Raw genomic sequence first — 17,387 nt, 5'->3', positions numbered from 1 at the left:
CTTTCATAATTTTACCAAGTGAGTCAAGCGTTTTGGGCGGGTGCTAACCTAGCCAAACGCGCTACGGCGTTTCATGTTTTACAATGTATATTAAAATTCACACAACATAGTGCAAATATACAAAGCTTATTATTATTATTATTATCTTTATTAAAGAGACTTTCAGTTCAGATCTTGGCTGGTTCGTCTCTGATTACATACAAAGCTGATGCAGTCCTTTATTGAAAAATAAAGGCATAACAATCTCTACGTGAGCTTTTTATCCCCATAACAACTGCGACACATGAATGATGAAATTTATATTCTTGCTGATCAATTGAAGCAAAATGAGTTATATGTATGTACGGCGGTGCTGAATGATTATAGATTGCAGAAATGTACTATAAAATTTGTATGATAAGACAAACTTCGAATATTGAACGCTATTTTCTCAATTCCTAATATGGAACAGTTATGCTTTTATGGGCAGTGCACTACAAACTTACGTTGATTAGATGGTGCGATTCAATCAAGGTAAAAACATATCAGCGCGATGTTAAACGCTCTTTGGATTCCCACCATAATAATCCTCATTAAGTTTCTGCAAGTTAAATGGAAAAAAATGGTCAATTGACAAAGAAAGCTCTCAGTTAATAATTGTGGAAGTGCTCATAAGAACACTAAGCTGAGAAGCAGGCTTTGTCCCAGTTGGGACGTAACGCCAGAAAGAAGAAGAAGTTTCCGGTAATGAGTTCCAAATACTAATTCAATGGCCACTATCTATGCACGCTACGTAAGGCACCGAAAGTAAAACTTACCGAAAAATAATGTTCTTTATAGCATAGACAAACAGACGTAACACTTAGAACAAATCTCGATCAGAATTATAGTCACGAGGATATGTACGCTCAATGCTAAAATCGGTGTGTTTGGCTGCGGGTGGCGGATTGGCCACCAACCATATTTTTGAATTCACCGTTTAAAAGGTGGTCGATGGGCACCGTCTGTCTGCCTGTGTTTATAGTTTTAACTTCTATACACGAACGCAAAATTAAGCAAAAATAAGGTTTATGCTCCGCTCCAATATTTTTCACACATAATGGATTATGTGGCGTTGGATTTGACTGGAAGGATTTCATTTGGCGTATTTGCAGTAGTAGTCTATGAAAGTGTGACAGTACATGTATTAGGTGTTGGAAAAAGTCTAGAGATCCCGAAAAACAATGTACGTCATATTTGAACCATCCCTGGTCAGAAAACCGATTTCGATTTCATCAATAAATAAAAAAGAAATATCAAACAAAGTGACCAATTTATAAAATGAACAGTCCATATTTGAATATTCTAATGTTTTCTCAAATTATTAACCACCCTTTAACGCTCATGGTGTCTGCAGCTCTACATGTAGAGCGTTTTTCGACGAATTCAACATATGTTTTTTCAGTTCTATATTGTAACGTAGGTATTGAAATAATATTATAAGCATATTAGAACACTCAGACAACCTACTTCTTGATTCAATAGTGTCAATATTGAAAAAAATCAAATAACTATTGATTTACCTTAAACACTTTTTGATTTTGATAAAGTTAGATATAATTTCCAACAACTTTTATTCAAGCCAACTTTTGTTTAGATTATTTTTTCCTGTCTAAAGCATTGAAAAAAACTTGGGTGGAACAGGATAAAGATTTTTTCATTGTATGAATTTTGGCCGATGTTACCTATTTTTCCAGGACAGGTCTTCGCCGGCTGGACCACACATTCAACATATGGGGGGCATCTACACAAATACTCCTTTTTTTAAGACAGTATAATCTACATGTCGTGAATCTACGTTGATCTATCGCACAAATTCGACCACGCTGAACCTTTTGCGACTGTCTGCTGGAGCCATAACCACTTGGACTGGAAGGCAGCAAGTAAAACAAATCGTGCGCGAGCACACTATCAAACCGGACTACACCATCATCAACATCGAGCTCGGTCGGTTCCAAGACCGTATCGTTCGACGTCCCCTCGCAGTCTTCGTTCGAGTGTGCTCCGTTTCGCAAGTCTTTCGCGCCGCGATTATCGCCATCAAACAAAAACAGGAAACCAACCCATTTCAGTAGTGTGCCGGGCTTTGCCTTCGCGTTTTACACCGTAACAAGTGATCCATAGTCGATTTCCGCTACGTTACTTTTGAGCCTACACCATTTTCTCCAAATTTGTGCAATTTATCACCCGCAACTATTGCAGAATGGCTGAACCGTAAGTATCTAGTTTATCAGGGCTATTTATTGAGAGAGAGCCTTATGATAATACAGTAGAAGACGAAGATTGGGTCAAATTTCTGCCAGTCACCTCGAGTGTGTACTTGAACTGGCCCCTGTACAGCACTATGAGGTTGTTGAATGTATAGTTTTTTTTGCTTTCTTCACTATAAAAGTAGTGCCGTGTTATGCATTTTTTCCGTATTGTTGAAGTTTACTTTCGTCAATCGGTGTAGCGACTCTATCGTATATTGGACGCCGCCGATCGTTTGTCGTCATAGAGAGGGTTGGTTTACGACGATGATGAGACGGCGACGAGTATAGGTAAAATGTACATAATCAGCACAAACTTGACTCGGTGAAGGTTAAACATTCTCCAATCAGCAGTGTAAGCACAGCGCGTCACAGCAGTGAATCGAAAGTTTACTCTGTGAATGTTTAGTAAGCTGATATGAGTTGCATTCGGAGATGTTACGATCGAGGGGGTTTGTTCTAATCAGTAATGGTGCGATTTTTATTTATATATCCTGTTAGGAAATAATTATTTTTTTTTTTCATTAATAACTTAATTTTTGAAATGCAGTATTATCAGCAAAAATAAATTATGATTTTTTTCAATACCTACTATAATAAAACATAAACGGAAACCCCAGCAGAGCACGTGATCATGCTATTGAACCAGTTTCTGTACGCCAGCTAGAGTTCGCCTGCGACCTTCGTGTCTGTGTTCGATTGGATTTTAGTTTTAACTCGTCGCACCATGGGTCAAAACTACAATGTTTCTAGATGGCTCTTTGGATGAATTATCAATTTTGTTAACAGGGTGTCGACTCAATTTTGAAAATAAAATTCCCTGACTTTCCCTGACCTTCCAGTCATTTTCCAGAAAAGATCCAGACCACTGAGTTCGTTAATTTGAACCGAAATAAGTAAGATTTTTACAAGAAAATACATATTCTTTATGTTGTAGGTCGTATGAATAAACTGATCAAAGGCTTTTGCTTTATTGAGATATATGTACCTGCCAGATGACATTCTTGAACGTTTATTCAAGTTGATATGATAAAACTTAACAATTGAGAATCTATTTACATTTCAAACTTGAAGATGCGTATGAACAAAGATGTTCTCGGCTAGTGAACTACTTCAGACCTAATTTAAAATTTTAGGCATGAACGAAAATTTTGGTCCTCCTTCCTTTTTTATACAAGAGGCAACACTATTACGAACATCCATCATACTTTTTTAGTGGAAGAATGCTATCCAAAAACTTGGCTTCTTCCAGGCAAAATTCTAGCCATTGCCATAAAACTTTCTTGGAGAATTGCTTCAAGGAATTCCACATAGATTGCGCAGAAATTCTTCTTGAAATTCTTAAGATTTTTTTCCAGATATTCCTTCAATACTTCTCATTGAATTCTTGAAAAAATTTCTCCTGAAGCTCCTCATCTCCAAGATTCTCTTAAAATTGTTAGAGAATGTCTTTCAGTCTTAAATATTTCTAAAAATAGCATTTTGATTTCCTAGAACTATTCCAGGAATGCTTGTAAAAATATTTTTCAGGATAACATATTTTTTTTTTCAAAATTGTTTTTATTTATTTTTTCCTTAGAATATCTTTGATAATTCTTCACGATGATTAGTTACAGTTAATATTTTAGGATTTCGATATGAATTACCCCTAGCTTTTCTCCACGAAAAAAAGATCTAAATATTCTTAACCGAATGCATTCAGGGCTTGAACAATGCGCTGATTAGAAGGTTTCTAATGTTTCTTTTGTACTTGTCGTACCTTCAGCAATGCTCCGAGGAACTCTTCTAAGAACTCATCTACGAGTATCTCTAAGTAATATCACAAATTGTCAATAGCAGGGCTGGGAAAATATCTGAAATTCACTCTACAGTAGCCAAGCAAAGCCAATCACAGTCAGCGGAGCCAGTGAAACTCACGCCTATCACTGCTGTAGGTAAAAAGCCTTGAAAATTGCAAAACACCCATTGCTAAGGGCAACCCAAAATTACTGTAGAAAAATGTTCTATTTTCCCGCTGCATTTCCCGCATTTAGAGCCTTCAATGACACTAACGTTTTAGAAAATTCATGCACCCAACATAGGCTACTTGATGAGATTCACGTTTTTAAACTACTGTACTGGGAAGAGCCACGTAATTTTCGTGAAATTCAAGCCTACTACTATTACCATTCCCAGCACTGGTCAATAGATTATCAAGATTACTTCAAATAATATTACTGAAATTTCTGTTTTTCTATGATTTTCTGGATTACTAAAAATAATCGAGGAACTTTGAGAATCATCCTCAGAATTTCTGGAGAATTTTCTGGGTCCTGGTTCCTAAGTCGTGTGGGTAAAGTCCACGGCTGCAAATCAAAGCCATGCTGAAGGTGTATTGATTTAGCATAATCAATTACTTTGCAGACAATAAACTCGTTTGATATTGTAGCATTGATATTTTTTCTCTGATCTCAAGCAAAATTCCCTGATTTTCCCAGACTTTCCAGGTCAAAAATAAATTCCCTGACATTCCCTGACTTTTCAGGTTTTTCCAGGTAGTCGACACCCTAGATAAGTCCTTAACTTTGAAGTTTCTGCTAACATCACGTTGTCGCAAAAAAGCGACCGTTTTATCATCATTCGCATCATCTATATATTATTATTGCTATTATTATTATTGTTTTAATTCATCTGAGAACAACAGTCTACATCAGGCCTGCCCAACCTTTTTGAACCGCAGACCCAATCGCAGAAACAACTTTGTGTCGCGGGCCACATTTTTAAACGCATAAATATTTGCATGAATTCTAACAAAAGTTAGTAAATGAAGTTCATAAAATCTGACAAAAATCAGTAAATTTAATTTGAAGAAATCTAAAAAAAAAACAATTGCTGCTAAGCATACTGCTAGATTTTCTAAAAGTCCCTTTCAAGTTGTAAAACAATCTAGTCCAGAATATTTTGATGAATTCACCCCAGAAATTTCGATTGCTGAGAGAATATTCAGGATTTCATAAAAATCATAATCAGAATTCTACTAGAATCCGACCTAGTATTATTAGCATGACACAGAATGGGCTAAAATCATGATTAAGCTTTTACGAAAATCCCGGTCAGAATGTCTGAGAATGCTAAAAAGTATTTCAAAAGAAACATATTCAAAAGTTTATTCTTAATTCGTTTAGGGTTCTTGCAAAATGTTACATAGCGTAATATTGTAATCTTTTCCAGAATTTTTGCAAATTATGTGTTGAATGCAATGAAAATTCTGGCAAGTGGGCCTCGTTGCCGTGCGTTTAGTTTCGTCAGTCATTTAATCGCATCGTGTCATGGGGTGTGGGTTCGATTCCCGCTTCAGCCATTGAAACTTTTTGTCAAGAATGTTTTTCGACTATGCCACTAGAGCATGCTTGTCCGTTGTCTAGTGTTTAGTTAAAATCTGTGGCTGAAGACGGTGCCCGCGTCTTTTAAAGAAGTCTATGGACTCCTGAACAAAATTCAGTGAGAATCTTGTCAATATTATCCGTGAAAGTCGTTTGTAGAATTTTAAACAAATCCTGTTCAACATTTTGTTAAAAGCCTGTCTTTTTTATAACCATGTCAAGGATTCTGCGTAACTTACGCCCAGGTGTTGGTAAAACTTATTTCCAATATTCTGTGCGAATATTAACCTATGATTCAATGAAATTATGTATGAAAATTCAGCCTTTTGTCCATAAGTTTTGTTCAGGCTACATTTCTTGACTGTTGACAGAAGTCATGGCAGAAAATTAGGAATCTTATGATGAAGATGAATCGAAGCCAAAACACAAATTTTCAATCTGTTGATCCGAACACCCGTTTGAGCTAAAAACTTAATCGATTGGTCACCACAAGTTATTGAACAATCGAACTTCGGCTTTAACGGATGTTTGGTTCTCCAGATTTGTGCTCTTGAAAATTTGAATATTGGCTGCGATCCATTTTCACTTTAAAAGATTTAAAAAATAAACAAAGCTGTTTAAATAATTACCAAGCTAAAATATTAGGTTGAAACTAAATAGAAATTAAATAGTCTTGGTATGTGCTAAGGGATGATACACAAATTATGTCACGCTAAAGTTCAACTTCTTTGACCCCCCCCCCCTTTGTCACGTTTTTTGTATGAGCCCACCGATATTTTTGTAAGGCTTGTCACACTTGGCTTGACCCCCTCCCCCCCTTGGAGCGTGATGTAATTTGTGCATGACCCCTAACTTCGGATTGGTACAATAGTCAACGGGCCAAACATAAGAAGAATCTTCAAACATATCGCGGGCCGCACAAAATGAGGTCGCGGGCCGGATGCAGCCCGCGGGCCGTACGTTGGGCAGCCCTGGTCTATATGAACGTGATTAATTGACACATGGCTATAGTCTGAAGATGTTCCATAGAAAAAATCTTCTGAATATATTTGTGGTTGTTCAAATGACCAGAGATTCCTCTGTTGGTTCTTCCAAAATTAATTCTAGAGATTTACCCAGGCATTCCCCAAGGAATTTTTCATAGACCAACAGGAAGCCTTTCAATGATTTTAATAGAGTTTCTTCCGGATATTTTTTTCTTAAAATACAATCATCGTCAACATCTAAAGAGCTTCATCAAAAGTTATTCTTTTTAAAAACTAGTGAAAAAATATGGGGAAAGGTAGGTATTGAAAAGTTTGTAAGGATGCCTAAAAATTATTCCTAAATCAGATTTTGTCATCTAAAGTCGTACAAATTTGCTTATTTGATGGAAATAATTGAATTTTTGTTAGACATTAAAATATTTCTTCAGAAATTGGCTACATTTAGGCGTTTCCGCATAGTTCTTGAAATTTTATTATTCTTTATTACCATAAATATTGTATTCTGAAGAATTCATCAAGCATATTTGTGACTGGACCCTTAGTTACTGTCAAAAGCTGACTAAAAACGCTAGCTATTACCGCTAGCAGAGAAGTGAATAAGTGCTTACATTTAGGATGTTCTTTTTTCAGCTCTGACTGTTTCTTGAACTAACACAAAAAATGCTAATTGTTTGTATATCGATGATGATTTATCCTTCTTTCAGAATAAGCTAAATAAGTTCTTTGATATTCAGCTTTGAAATTCGTTACTAATGCATGCTAACTGTAGTTAACTATTGATTTCCAATTTCGGCCAAACGGCATTCGGCCAAATGACCTGGCACCGTATAAACAACCAACAGAAATTCCAAAATATCGAAAATTAGGTTTTTGGTGCAAAATGTCGCGTCCGATAACGCATTATGTTTTCACACAATTGATGGACCAAACATTACTCCTTTGCAGAGGTCCCAAACTTTTTAAGTTCGTAGTGCCCTTATTGATGGTTTCATCCCAAATTGGACCGGCACAAAATTGTGCACGCTTCTTCATAGTGTGATAGCAGCTCAGTATTACGCCGAAAACTGATGGTGTTTTCGGGGCACTTATTCGTTGTAGATCAAGGAACAAGTGCACCAAATACGTCGAGACTGGGGATGTATCACCAGAAAAATTCTAACTGTCTTCTTTTAATATACAGCTGTGTTCAGAATAATAACAGTGTGACCCGATTTTCATACAAAATACTCAACTTTGGCATGCTGTAGCTTTGTTTAATAACAAAATCAAGAAAGAGAACTACAAATATGCTCAAGATTACAAAAAATGTAAGTTTTTGAAGCACCTGTTAAAAAGATAGGAACTAGGTAAAATGGCTCAAACTAATACTAGTTTTTGGCCTGAAATTTTTTGTTTAGCAATAATTTTGTTTAAAAGCAGCTTGTGTATACACCTGTAGTTAGGGTGGCAATTCCTAAAACGATGGATGAAGAAAATTTTTTAAACTCAAATGACAGCAGAAATTCAAACTATAACTACCGTTAAGTCACCAGTCACCGTGCGGCCTCCATTCACCGTGCACATATTCAAATTCCTACAGAATATTCATACAATTTTCACAAATTATTCTTTTACCAGCAAAATAAGATTAAACTGATGAAATGAAGTAGTTTTTGTCACAAAGCATTCTGAAATACCTAGCTTATGTAGTAAAAATCATGTGAATTCTTTTTGATAATGAGATTTTTCAACACTCTTAGTAGAAACGCCAAAAAATCACATTTTTCTTTTTATCGATAGAGTATGAAATTTTTCAAAATTCCAACAAGTTATCACTGAGGATACTATAAGTAAGATGTATTTCATCGTGTGAGCAACGAGATTTTATGCAAATTAGATTTTTTTTTGTGTTTCAGTCAAAACCCAAATGCACGGTGAATGGATCCTTTTCAATATATATGGTTCCTATTGCCGTGCATTAGTGTAAAATGCATAAAATTATTCGGTAATATTAGGTTTATTGTTATGTCGCATTAAACTACTTCATATTTAGTTTTAAAGTGAATATGGAATGGTTTTGATAATACAGTCAAACCTCCTTTAACGACTTTAATGAAAAAATAAATATTTAGCCATTTTTTAACCTTTTTATGGTTTTTATTTTAAATGAAGATCTTAAAAATGAGTACGCACACTACTGGCAACGTAGTTGCTCCATCAACAACGTTTCTTCAAGATACAAAATTAAATCATGACGAAAACTATACGCACGGTGAATGGTGCAGCAGTGTGCACGATAAATGGTGACATAGAACGGTACGAGACGACCTTAACATGACATTTTCAAACATGATTTTTGAGTAATTTTTTGTTATGCATCACTAGTTTTAGATTTTTCCCTGAATTATGATATCATTTCACGCTACGTAGTGGGATTCGAGTACGCTTCAAATTATTTGGAAAAGTTACATAAATTTTGACGGTACCTACTATTATTTTGAAAAAATTCACTTGATGCCTAACTTTTTAACAGGTTCTTCGACAAATTTCAAATTTTGTGATGATAAAAATGAGCATATTTGTAGTTATCTCACAATATTATGCCGATTACACCAGAGGACTGACACGGCTGTCATCCTGCATACATTCGGCTCTTCCTCACATCGTTATTGGTACTTCGCGATTTTGTACCCATTTTGTGGTCGGTTTGCCCTAACTTGTTCCTGATTTTCGAGTATACGGCTCATGTGTTGCTAGTGCTAGTCTCTAGCAATTAAATATATTGCGTTAAATCGTCGTATTTGATGGCGCTTTTCCTCTTTTGGATATTTTGTTGAATGTTTTACGCATCATTGATGTCTCCTATCGAAAAAGTCATGTGTTTTGTCAGTCCCAAATGCATCAAAACAAACACATTAGACGCCATGTTGAATCAATGTTGGGTAGCTAATTATTGGCTCACTTCACCCCCCTGGATTAGACAGCGTAACAAAAATGACATTTTTTCGTGTCTCAAGGATCAAATTATGTGTTTCTAGTAGATTTGGGGTTGCTGTATCTGATGCCGTTCTCAGAAATGTCCCAGCACGTCACAATTGTTAGCGACAGGTCGCCAAAGTTGTATAAAGCACTGTTTCCATTGCTTTTCACATTAAATTTAAAGTATAATTATCTTTTTTTTTGTGGTCTAACCCACGAAGCATGCAATATATTACTTAATCTTTCATTTCAGATATATTTTGGTTGAAATTGCACGATTAAATTTAGATTAACTCGATATTTTCGACATGCTTGTAGTCTCCATACAAAATTCTTCGTTCCTCTTATATGGCAAAATACAATACTTTTCGAAACCATCAAAAAATTACTTTAGAGCATCAAAAAAAGTTAATAATAACATTGTTGATAATAATGTTTATACACATGAAGTTTGGATTCTGTGGCAAATTAAGCAAATAAATTAACATACAAGCTGGTAAACTTGCATGCAAGTTAGATGAAATAGACAAAATTTGCATTTTCAACAGTCAACATCTCAAAAACAAGACGTGCTATGATATTTTGGAAAACGGCAATAGATTCGGCAGCCCTCAATTTAGTAAACAGCGGTATTTTAGTTCCTGAAACAAAAACGTGTTCCGCAGTGTTATTCATAGGGTGATAAAGTTACAGCATGCTTAAATTGAGCATTCTGTTTGAAAATTGGCTTTCACTCTGTGCTTTCACTATTACTATTCTGAACATATATTCATTAAAGTGAAATTTAGCACACAAAACAAGTTCTTAACTAGCTTAACTGACCTATAAAATGTGACCTTTTTTACTTCATTCCAGAAAAGCCGATATCGCCCTCATCGGTCTGGCCGTCATGGGTCAAAATCTGATCCTCAACATGGACTCGAAGGGCTTCGTAGTGTGCGCTTACAACCGAACCGTAGACAAGGTACGTTTATCGTCATATGCAACAGATGATCAGCCAAACGTGACATCATAAAGCTGTTCGTCTGGTATAGTATAGTCTAGCGTGATTATTGCGCATCGCGACGTCATAATGAAGATTGCAATAACGATTTGATTTACTTCCGCGGTAGGTCAAACATTTCCTCGACAATGAAGCTAAAGGCACAAAAATTATCGGAGCCACGTCCCTGCAAGATATGGTCAACAAACTGAAGACGCCCCGAAAGATTATGCTGCTGGTTAAAGGTGAGTCAAACTCGAATTGATCTGGAAAGATGGAGGTCGTGTGCAGCTTTGTGGCGAGCGCTCTCAACCACGCTGGGTTTTAATGTCATATAGAGGTTATGCGGTGTGTTTCGTTTCATTGCGACAAGCAATGTAAGTCAGACAGAGTGCAATAGGAGTAGGAATATAAGCCGCGAGAAGATAGGAAAAAAAGGGACGTCAGCATAATCGAAGAGGACGATGCTAGACGCTATTTCGATAGTGAATTGACCTAATCTATATCGAAGACTTCATGTACATCGATGACTTCGCCACAGCATCCAATAGTGACGGTGGGTTGTCTGACGAAACCCATAAATTCAACCACGCTCCAAACTTTGTAAGGTCTACAATGGCAAACGTTCAGTTCAATGAGACCGACACTGCTGCATCAGTGTAGCCACTGAAAACTGGGGCAAGCGAAAGTTACATGCAGTGCCTTGTGTCTCGGCTATAGGCTATTGCATAACAGGTTATATACGAGCAATGACCTTCACCAGTACTCAAAGATTGTACCGTTGCATGGCGTGCGCGGCTCCAAGGATTCTATTTTTAGAATCCAAATGGGGGATTCCACCGGAACAATAATTTTTAAATGTGCCGTAATTCGAGGTCAAATTGAATCTTGATCATTTCGGAGACAAATAACTTTTTTTTTTTTCGAAGATGTTTATCAGTGTCACATTAAGGTTCAAAAAATGGGTTTTGCTCCACATCGCTCATTCGATTCTGAGTGTCCTCCCGAAATTTGAGGTCATTTGTCTGAAAACTGGGATTGCACAAGCCCTTCAAAGTTTGTATGGGAATTACTATGGCAGTGGTTCCCAACATTTTTAAAGCTGCGACCCCTTTTTAAATTCTTCAAACATCTCGCGGACCCCTAAAATAAATGTTCTAGACATGAAAGCTTATGGAAGTCTTCATAATAAATCAAAATAAATTTTTGATATACCTGCCACTGAAAAATCCCGTCTGAAATCCACAACATGCAAGAATAATGCCATAATTATGCAGATCTAAAAATTTCCAGGAGTATACTAAACATCTTTCCAAAGGGAACTTTTAAAACTTTCAAATGGATGATGGCTAACCAGTGTTGTGAGAAACTCAAATTCTCATAACTCACGATTGAAATGTTTTTTGTGGTAACTTTCAATCATGCAACTCAGCAGTTAAATAACCTTAGATAAGTTGCCTCATCTGTTTGACTAGTTAAGTCACGTTTCCACAGTTTACTCACATAAAGCAAAGATTTCTTGTTAGTCTGGTAGAATTACAATAATTCTTTCTCAAGTAAATAGCAACATTCAGTTTTCACGAGTTTTTGACAGGCTTTATGGCGGAATCATTTTTGACAGTTTGAGTATGATTGAGTGATTTTGCATGAAAAACTCAAGCATGATATTTTCGAAGCAGATCTCAAATAAAATTATTCGTAACAAATCTTTGCAGAAATTTTTCTAGACACAAAGTTTTTTACTGAAGTTTTAGTGATGACAGTAAAGAATGTCAAATGTATGCAATTCTGTCAAAAGTTTGCTCTCCCGAAAAAAAACATTTGAGTTTCGCCTCATGAATCTCGCGCTTTAGATTTTTATTAAAAATCACTCAATCAAGCTAATACAGGCAAAAATGATTCTTTAATATTCTGTCCTGAAACTTGTCAAAAACTATTATTGTTTTTTAGGTAAGATAAGTTTATTGCTTTTTTCTACCTGCTAATGTGTAGTGAATCCTTTCACTACCTAAGCATTCAAAAGTTCTGATAAAGGGCATATTTTGGCTTGAGTAGCTCACTTGTTGAGTAATTCATCAAAATTCAGTTCACATAAAATTAATTTAAGTTGCAGTATATAGAATGATGTGTACCATAAAGTAAGGAGATCTGTTTGAATTTGTTCTGAACTTTCTAGTTGTTGATAAGTGCATGTTTTACTTCACGAAAATCAAGTTGTTAGTATCCGTTACTTTCTCTTATTAGCGATATCGTTTCACTGGAACTCAAAATCTACTGGAAGTGATCTTCTGAGTTCACTGCTCAAGTAAAATCCGAACTTTTAATTGCTTGGGTGTTTTGTGCCAGAAAACTACTTAAAATCAAGACAATGGGTTCATCGGACGAAACAACTTATCAATGGTTATAGAACTTAAAAATCAAAGTTCAAATTTTCAAAATACTTAGGTCGCCAAGAATTTGAAATCCGCTAAGAGTGTTCTCTTGCAAAACAAGTGAAGTAAGAGTAATTTTTGGTCGACAGTGACTAGTCGAGCCATTTAGATCGACTAAATATATAGAATAGCCCAACACTTTTTATAAACTACCTATCAATAATGAAAAATTACCCTTATTTCCAATGGCTCCGAGGACCCCCTGAGAAGTCGTCACGGCCCCCTAGGGGTCCGCGGACCACCGGTTGGGAAACCCTGTACTATGGGAAAAGCAAGCAATTCATTCAATCGGTCATTGTTTTTTGCCAAAGTACTCTTGTGGGTTAGATCTACGCTGGTACTGTTAGAAACATTCATCAGCTACAACTTTGCTGAAGACCGAATTCAAATCGGATTATTTTTTGTTATTGACAATATCTGAATATCCAAGGATAGTGAAATAAAAAGTTGCAAAATAGTGATCAAATTGCTCCCGGTTTACGGTATCTCGGTGTCTGAGAAAAAAATATCCTCAATAAGTTTCTCCAAGATAAAAGCATCGACCATCCCCTTTTGTTTAGCGCTGAAACGGAATTGTTTTATCGAGGTTTCTGAAATGATTTTTTTACGCGATTTCTAGAACACATACTAGGAAAAAAAGACCCTCAATAGGTCAGTTTTGTTTTAGCATCAAATGAAAGAGGAGAGGCCAGTTTTCGTGGGCATTTCGTAGATGCTTAGGTATTTTATTTAGCTAATGTTCTTCTATCATAGAAACCGTGATACGTCAAAGTCGCTTCAATTGACGGTCACTGCACCTTCAAGTCTAGAGCGACCCTTTACTCGTGATCGTGAGATTTCAATCACGCTGTGAGTCATTTATTCGCTCCTAATGACCGCAGAGCCTAAACTGAAGGTGCAACCGAATTGACACTTTAGGGGGCTTCCACTACCGCTAAAATAAGCCCCTCAAGTCGTTCGCCGGAGTGCGCAGAACGTCATAGACAATTACTTTCATTTTTTGCCGGTCGCCTAGCGGAGAAACATGACTTGAAGGTTGAGCAGAGACCTCGCAAAAGTTCACTGAAGGAGGCAATCGACACGTGACTATTATTCTATGCTTGTGCGCAAGCAGCGCTGCTGTTATAATTTAATTGATCGTTTCCTATTACCGTCTACAGCTGGCAGTGCGGTCGATGATTTTATCAACCAGTTGCTTCCGTTGATCGAGAAGGGCGACGTCATCATCGATGGAGGCAACTCCGAACATCAGGACTCGGCTCGTCGGTACGAGGAATTGAAGGCTAAGGGTATTTTGTACGTCGGTTCCGGAGTCAGCGGTGGAGAAGAAGGAGCTCGGTATGGTCCCTCGCTGATGCCCGGTGGCCATCCGGACGCGTGGCCTCTGATTAAGGACATCTTCCAGGTATGTATAGACGGCGCGTGACTTAATCTAAGGTTGTTAAATCACATGTTTTGTTACCGATTTCAGGCTATTTGCGCCAAGTCCAACGGCGATCCATGTTGCGAATGGGTCGGTGAAGGCGGTGCTGGTCACTTTGTTAAGATGGTCCACAACGGTATCGAGTACGGTGATATGCAGCTGATTTGTGAAGCCTACCACTTGATGTTGGCTCTTGGCATGACCCAAAAGGAAATGGCCCAGGAGTTTGACGAGTGGAATAAGGGAGTGCTGGATTCGTTCCTTATTGAGATCACGCGTGATATTTTGAACTACAAGGACGAGGAAGGGTATCTGCTGGAGCGCATTCGGGACACCGCTGGACAAAAGGGAACCGGAAAATGGACAGCGATCGCCGCTCTACATCATGGTGTTCCGGTGACTTTGATCGGTGAAGCCGTATTTGCCCGTTGCTTATCCGCTCTGAAGGAAGAACGTTCCAAGGCTAGCAAGCAGCTTTCCGGTCCGAAGGTCAAGGCTTCCGTTGCAGATCGCAAAGCGTTCCTGATTCACATCCGCAATGCTCTGTACTGTGCCAAGATTGTTTCCTACGCCCAAGGATTCATGCTGCTCCGTGAGGCCGCCAACGAGTACAAGTGGAATCTGAACTACGGAGGAATCGCTCTGATGTGGCGAGGAGGTTGCATCATTCGTAGCGTTTTCCTCGGCAACATCCGAGATGCGTTCGTGCGCAATCCACAGCTGTCCAATCTACTGTTGAACGATTTCTTCAAAGATGCCATCGTATCGAATCAGCAGTCGTGGCGCGAGGTTGTCAGCCATGCCGTTCTGTGGGGAGTTCCAGTACCGGCTATGTCAGCCGCTTTGGCTTTCTACGACGGATACCGTTCGGAGCGTTTGCCAGCCAACTTGCTCCAGGCCCAACGTGATTACTTTGGTGCGCACACCTACGAACTGCTGGGCAAGGAGGGCAAATTCGTGCACACCAACTGGACCGGAAAGGGAGGAAACGTCTCGGCTAGTACCTATCTGGCATAAATGCTCAACAGCAACGTTTAGCTGCAACTACCAGTGAATATCCTAACACTCCCTACCTTTGGACCTTTTTAGATTCCATGTAAAGGTACACCTTGTCCACGTAAAAAAAACATTATTTATTGTTGCTCATTCGATAAGATTTCGGAAAAAAGTGTTTGTTTTTGTATAAAATGATTGTTTAATGTCAAACTTAAAATGAGTTTTGATTTCACGAATATCACATTTCTAGGGTTGGTAGCGACTAAGCTTCCTAAAACTAGGTACTAGGTACAAGGCCGGATTTAAGGTGAACACCTGTTTTTAGCTCTATCATGCTCGGTTCATCCAGCCAGCAGATATTTCGTCTTCGACGTATCAACCTTCAATCCAATCCCTTTTGTTGCAGCCTGGTATACTGTTAAGCAACCCCTCTGGAATGTTCTTCCGACAATGTCCACGTCGTCAGCGAAACAGATGGATTTGCTGGATTTATTGGAGATCATGCCCCGCATGTTTAAGCCCGCACGTTTCATAACACCTTCTAGCGCAATTATGAACAGGCGACAGGAAAGACCATCGACTTGTCGAAGTTCTTTGCGTGTTTCAAACGGGTCCGATAACGCACCCGATATCTTTACGCAGCACTGTACGCTATCCATCGCTGCCTTGATCAGTCTAGTCAGTTTCCCGGGAAAACTATTCTCGTCCATAATTTTCCATAGCTCTTCGCGATCGATGATATCAAAGGCCGCTTTGAAATCGATGAATAAGTGGTGCGTAGGATCTTGATATTCACGAAACTTTTGGAGAATCTGCCGCAGCAGAAAGATTTGGTTCGTTTTCGATCAGCCGAAGATGATCTGGGACAGCACTTCATAGGCTGCGTTAAGAATGGTGATCGCTCGATAGCTCTCACATTCTATTTTATCATCCTTTTTGTATATTTATTATAATACTCTCTATACACTTCTCCTTCCACGGTAGCAGTTCTGTATCCCAGACAGTGTTGTGAAAAACTCAATTTCTCACAACTCACGCTTGAGATTTTTCATGCGTGAGTTGTCAATCGCGCAACTCAGCAGTCAAAAAATCATGGATGAGTTAGCTCCCCTTTTTGACTCATTGTCTCATATTTCCACAGTTAACTCACACACGGCAATAATTTCTTGTTAGTCTTGTAATATTGTAGTAATCCTTTCTAACGTAAACAACAATATTCGGGTTTCACGAGTTTTGGCCGGGTTTTGCGACTGAATCATTTTTTACGGTTTGAGTTGATTGAGTTGATTTTGCATCAAAATCTCAAGCGTGAGATTTGCGAAAGAGATCTCTAATGAGTTTGCTCTCTCGGGAGAGCGTATTGATTGACATTTGAGTGCGAGTCTATCAACACTGATCCCAGATCCTGGCAATCAATCGGTGCAGACAAGCAGCCAACCTGTCCGAGCCCGTTTTAAGAAGTTCCGCTTCAATACCATCCTTCCCAGCCGCTTTATTTTTGTTGAGCTGTTTGATAGCATCCTCAACTTCACCTATTGTGGGAGTTGGCATGTCTCCCTCATCCACCGTACTGATGAAGCCATGTCTCTTGCTACCTTGATCTTCCGTCTCTGCGCCATTGAGGTGTTCAACGTAGTGCCGCCTCCCCCTTTCAACCACCTCACGTTCGCCCGTCAAGATACCTCTATCCTTATCACGGCTCATTTCGACTCGCGCCACAAAGCCTTTTAGTTTCTTGTAGAACTTACGCGTTTCTTGAGAACGATACAGCTGCTCCATCTCTTCGCACTCCAACTCTTCCAGGCGGCGCTTTTTATCCCGGAATAAATGGGTTTACTATCTTCGCTTCTGTTATAATCGTTCCACATTTTGACGAGTACCTTGCTGCAGCAACATCGCCCGCGCTGAGTTCTTCTCGTCCAAAACCGTCCGACACTCCTCTTCGAACCAACCGTTCCGTCAATTTCCTTCCACAAACCCA

General features: G+C 38.4%; 1 protein-coding gene across 1 annotated transcript; it reads left to right on the top strand.

The window, feature by feature from the left end:
• The first annotated feature begins 1,988 nt into the window (after nt 1-1,988).
• On the top strand, nt 1,989-15,616 carry LOC5567259 (6-phosphogluconate dehydrogenase, decarboxylating). Its single transcript, XM_021850937.1, has 5 exons — nt 1,989-2,232; nt 10,429-10,537; nt 10,686-10,800; nt 14,148-14,392; nt 14,459-15,616. Exons 1-5 carry the CDS (start codon nt 2,222-2,224, stop codon nt 15,425-15,427), a joined length of 1,449 nt encoding a protein of 482 aa, XP_021706629.1. The 5' UTR covers nt 1,989-2,221; the 3' UTR covers nt 15,428-15,616.
• The last annotated feature ends 1,771 nt before the right edge of the window (nt 15,617-17,387 follow it).

Source organism: Aedes aegypti, chromosome 3, assembly GCF_002204515.2.
Source record: "Aedes aegypti strain LVP_AGWG chromosome 3, AaegL5.0 Primary Assembly, whole genome shotgun sequence".
Taxonomy (NCBI): domain Eukaryota; kingdom Metazoa; phylum Arthropoda; class Insecta; order Diptera; family Culicidae; genus Aedes; species Aedes aegypti.
This window is presented reverse-complemented; position numbering and strand designations above follow the sequence as displayed.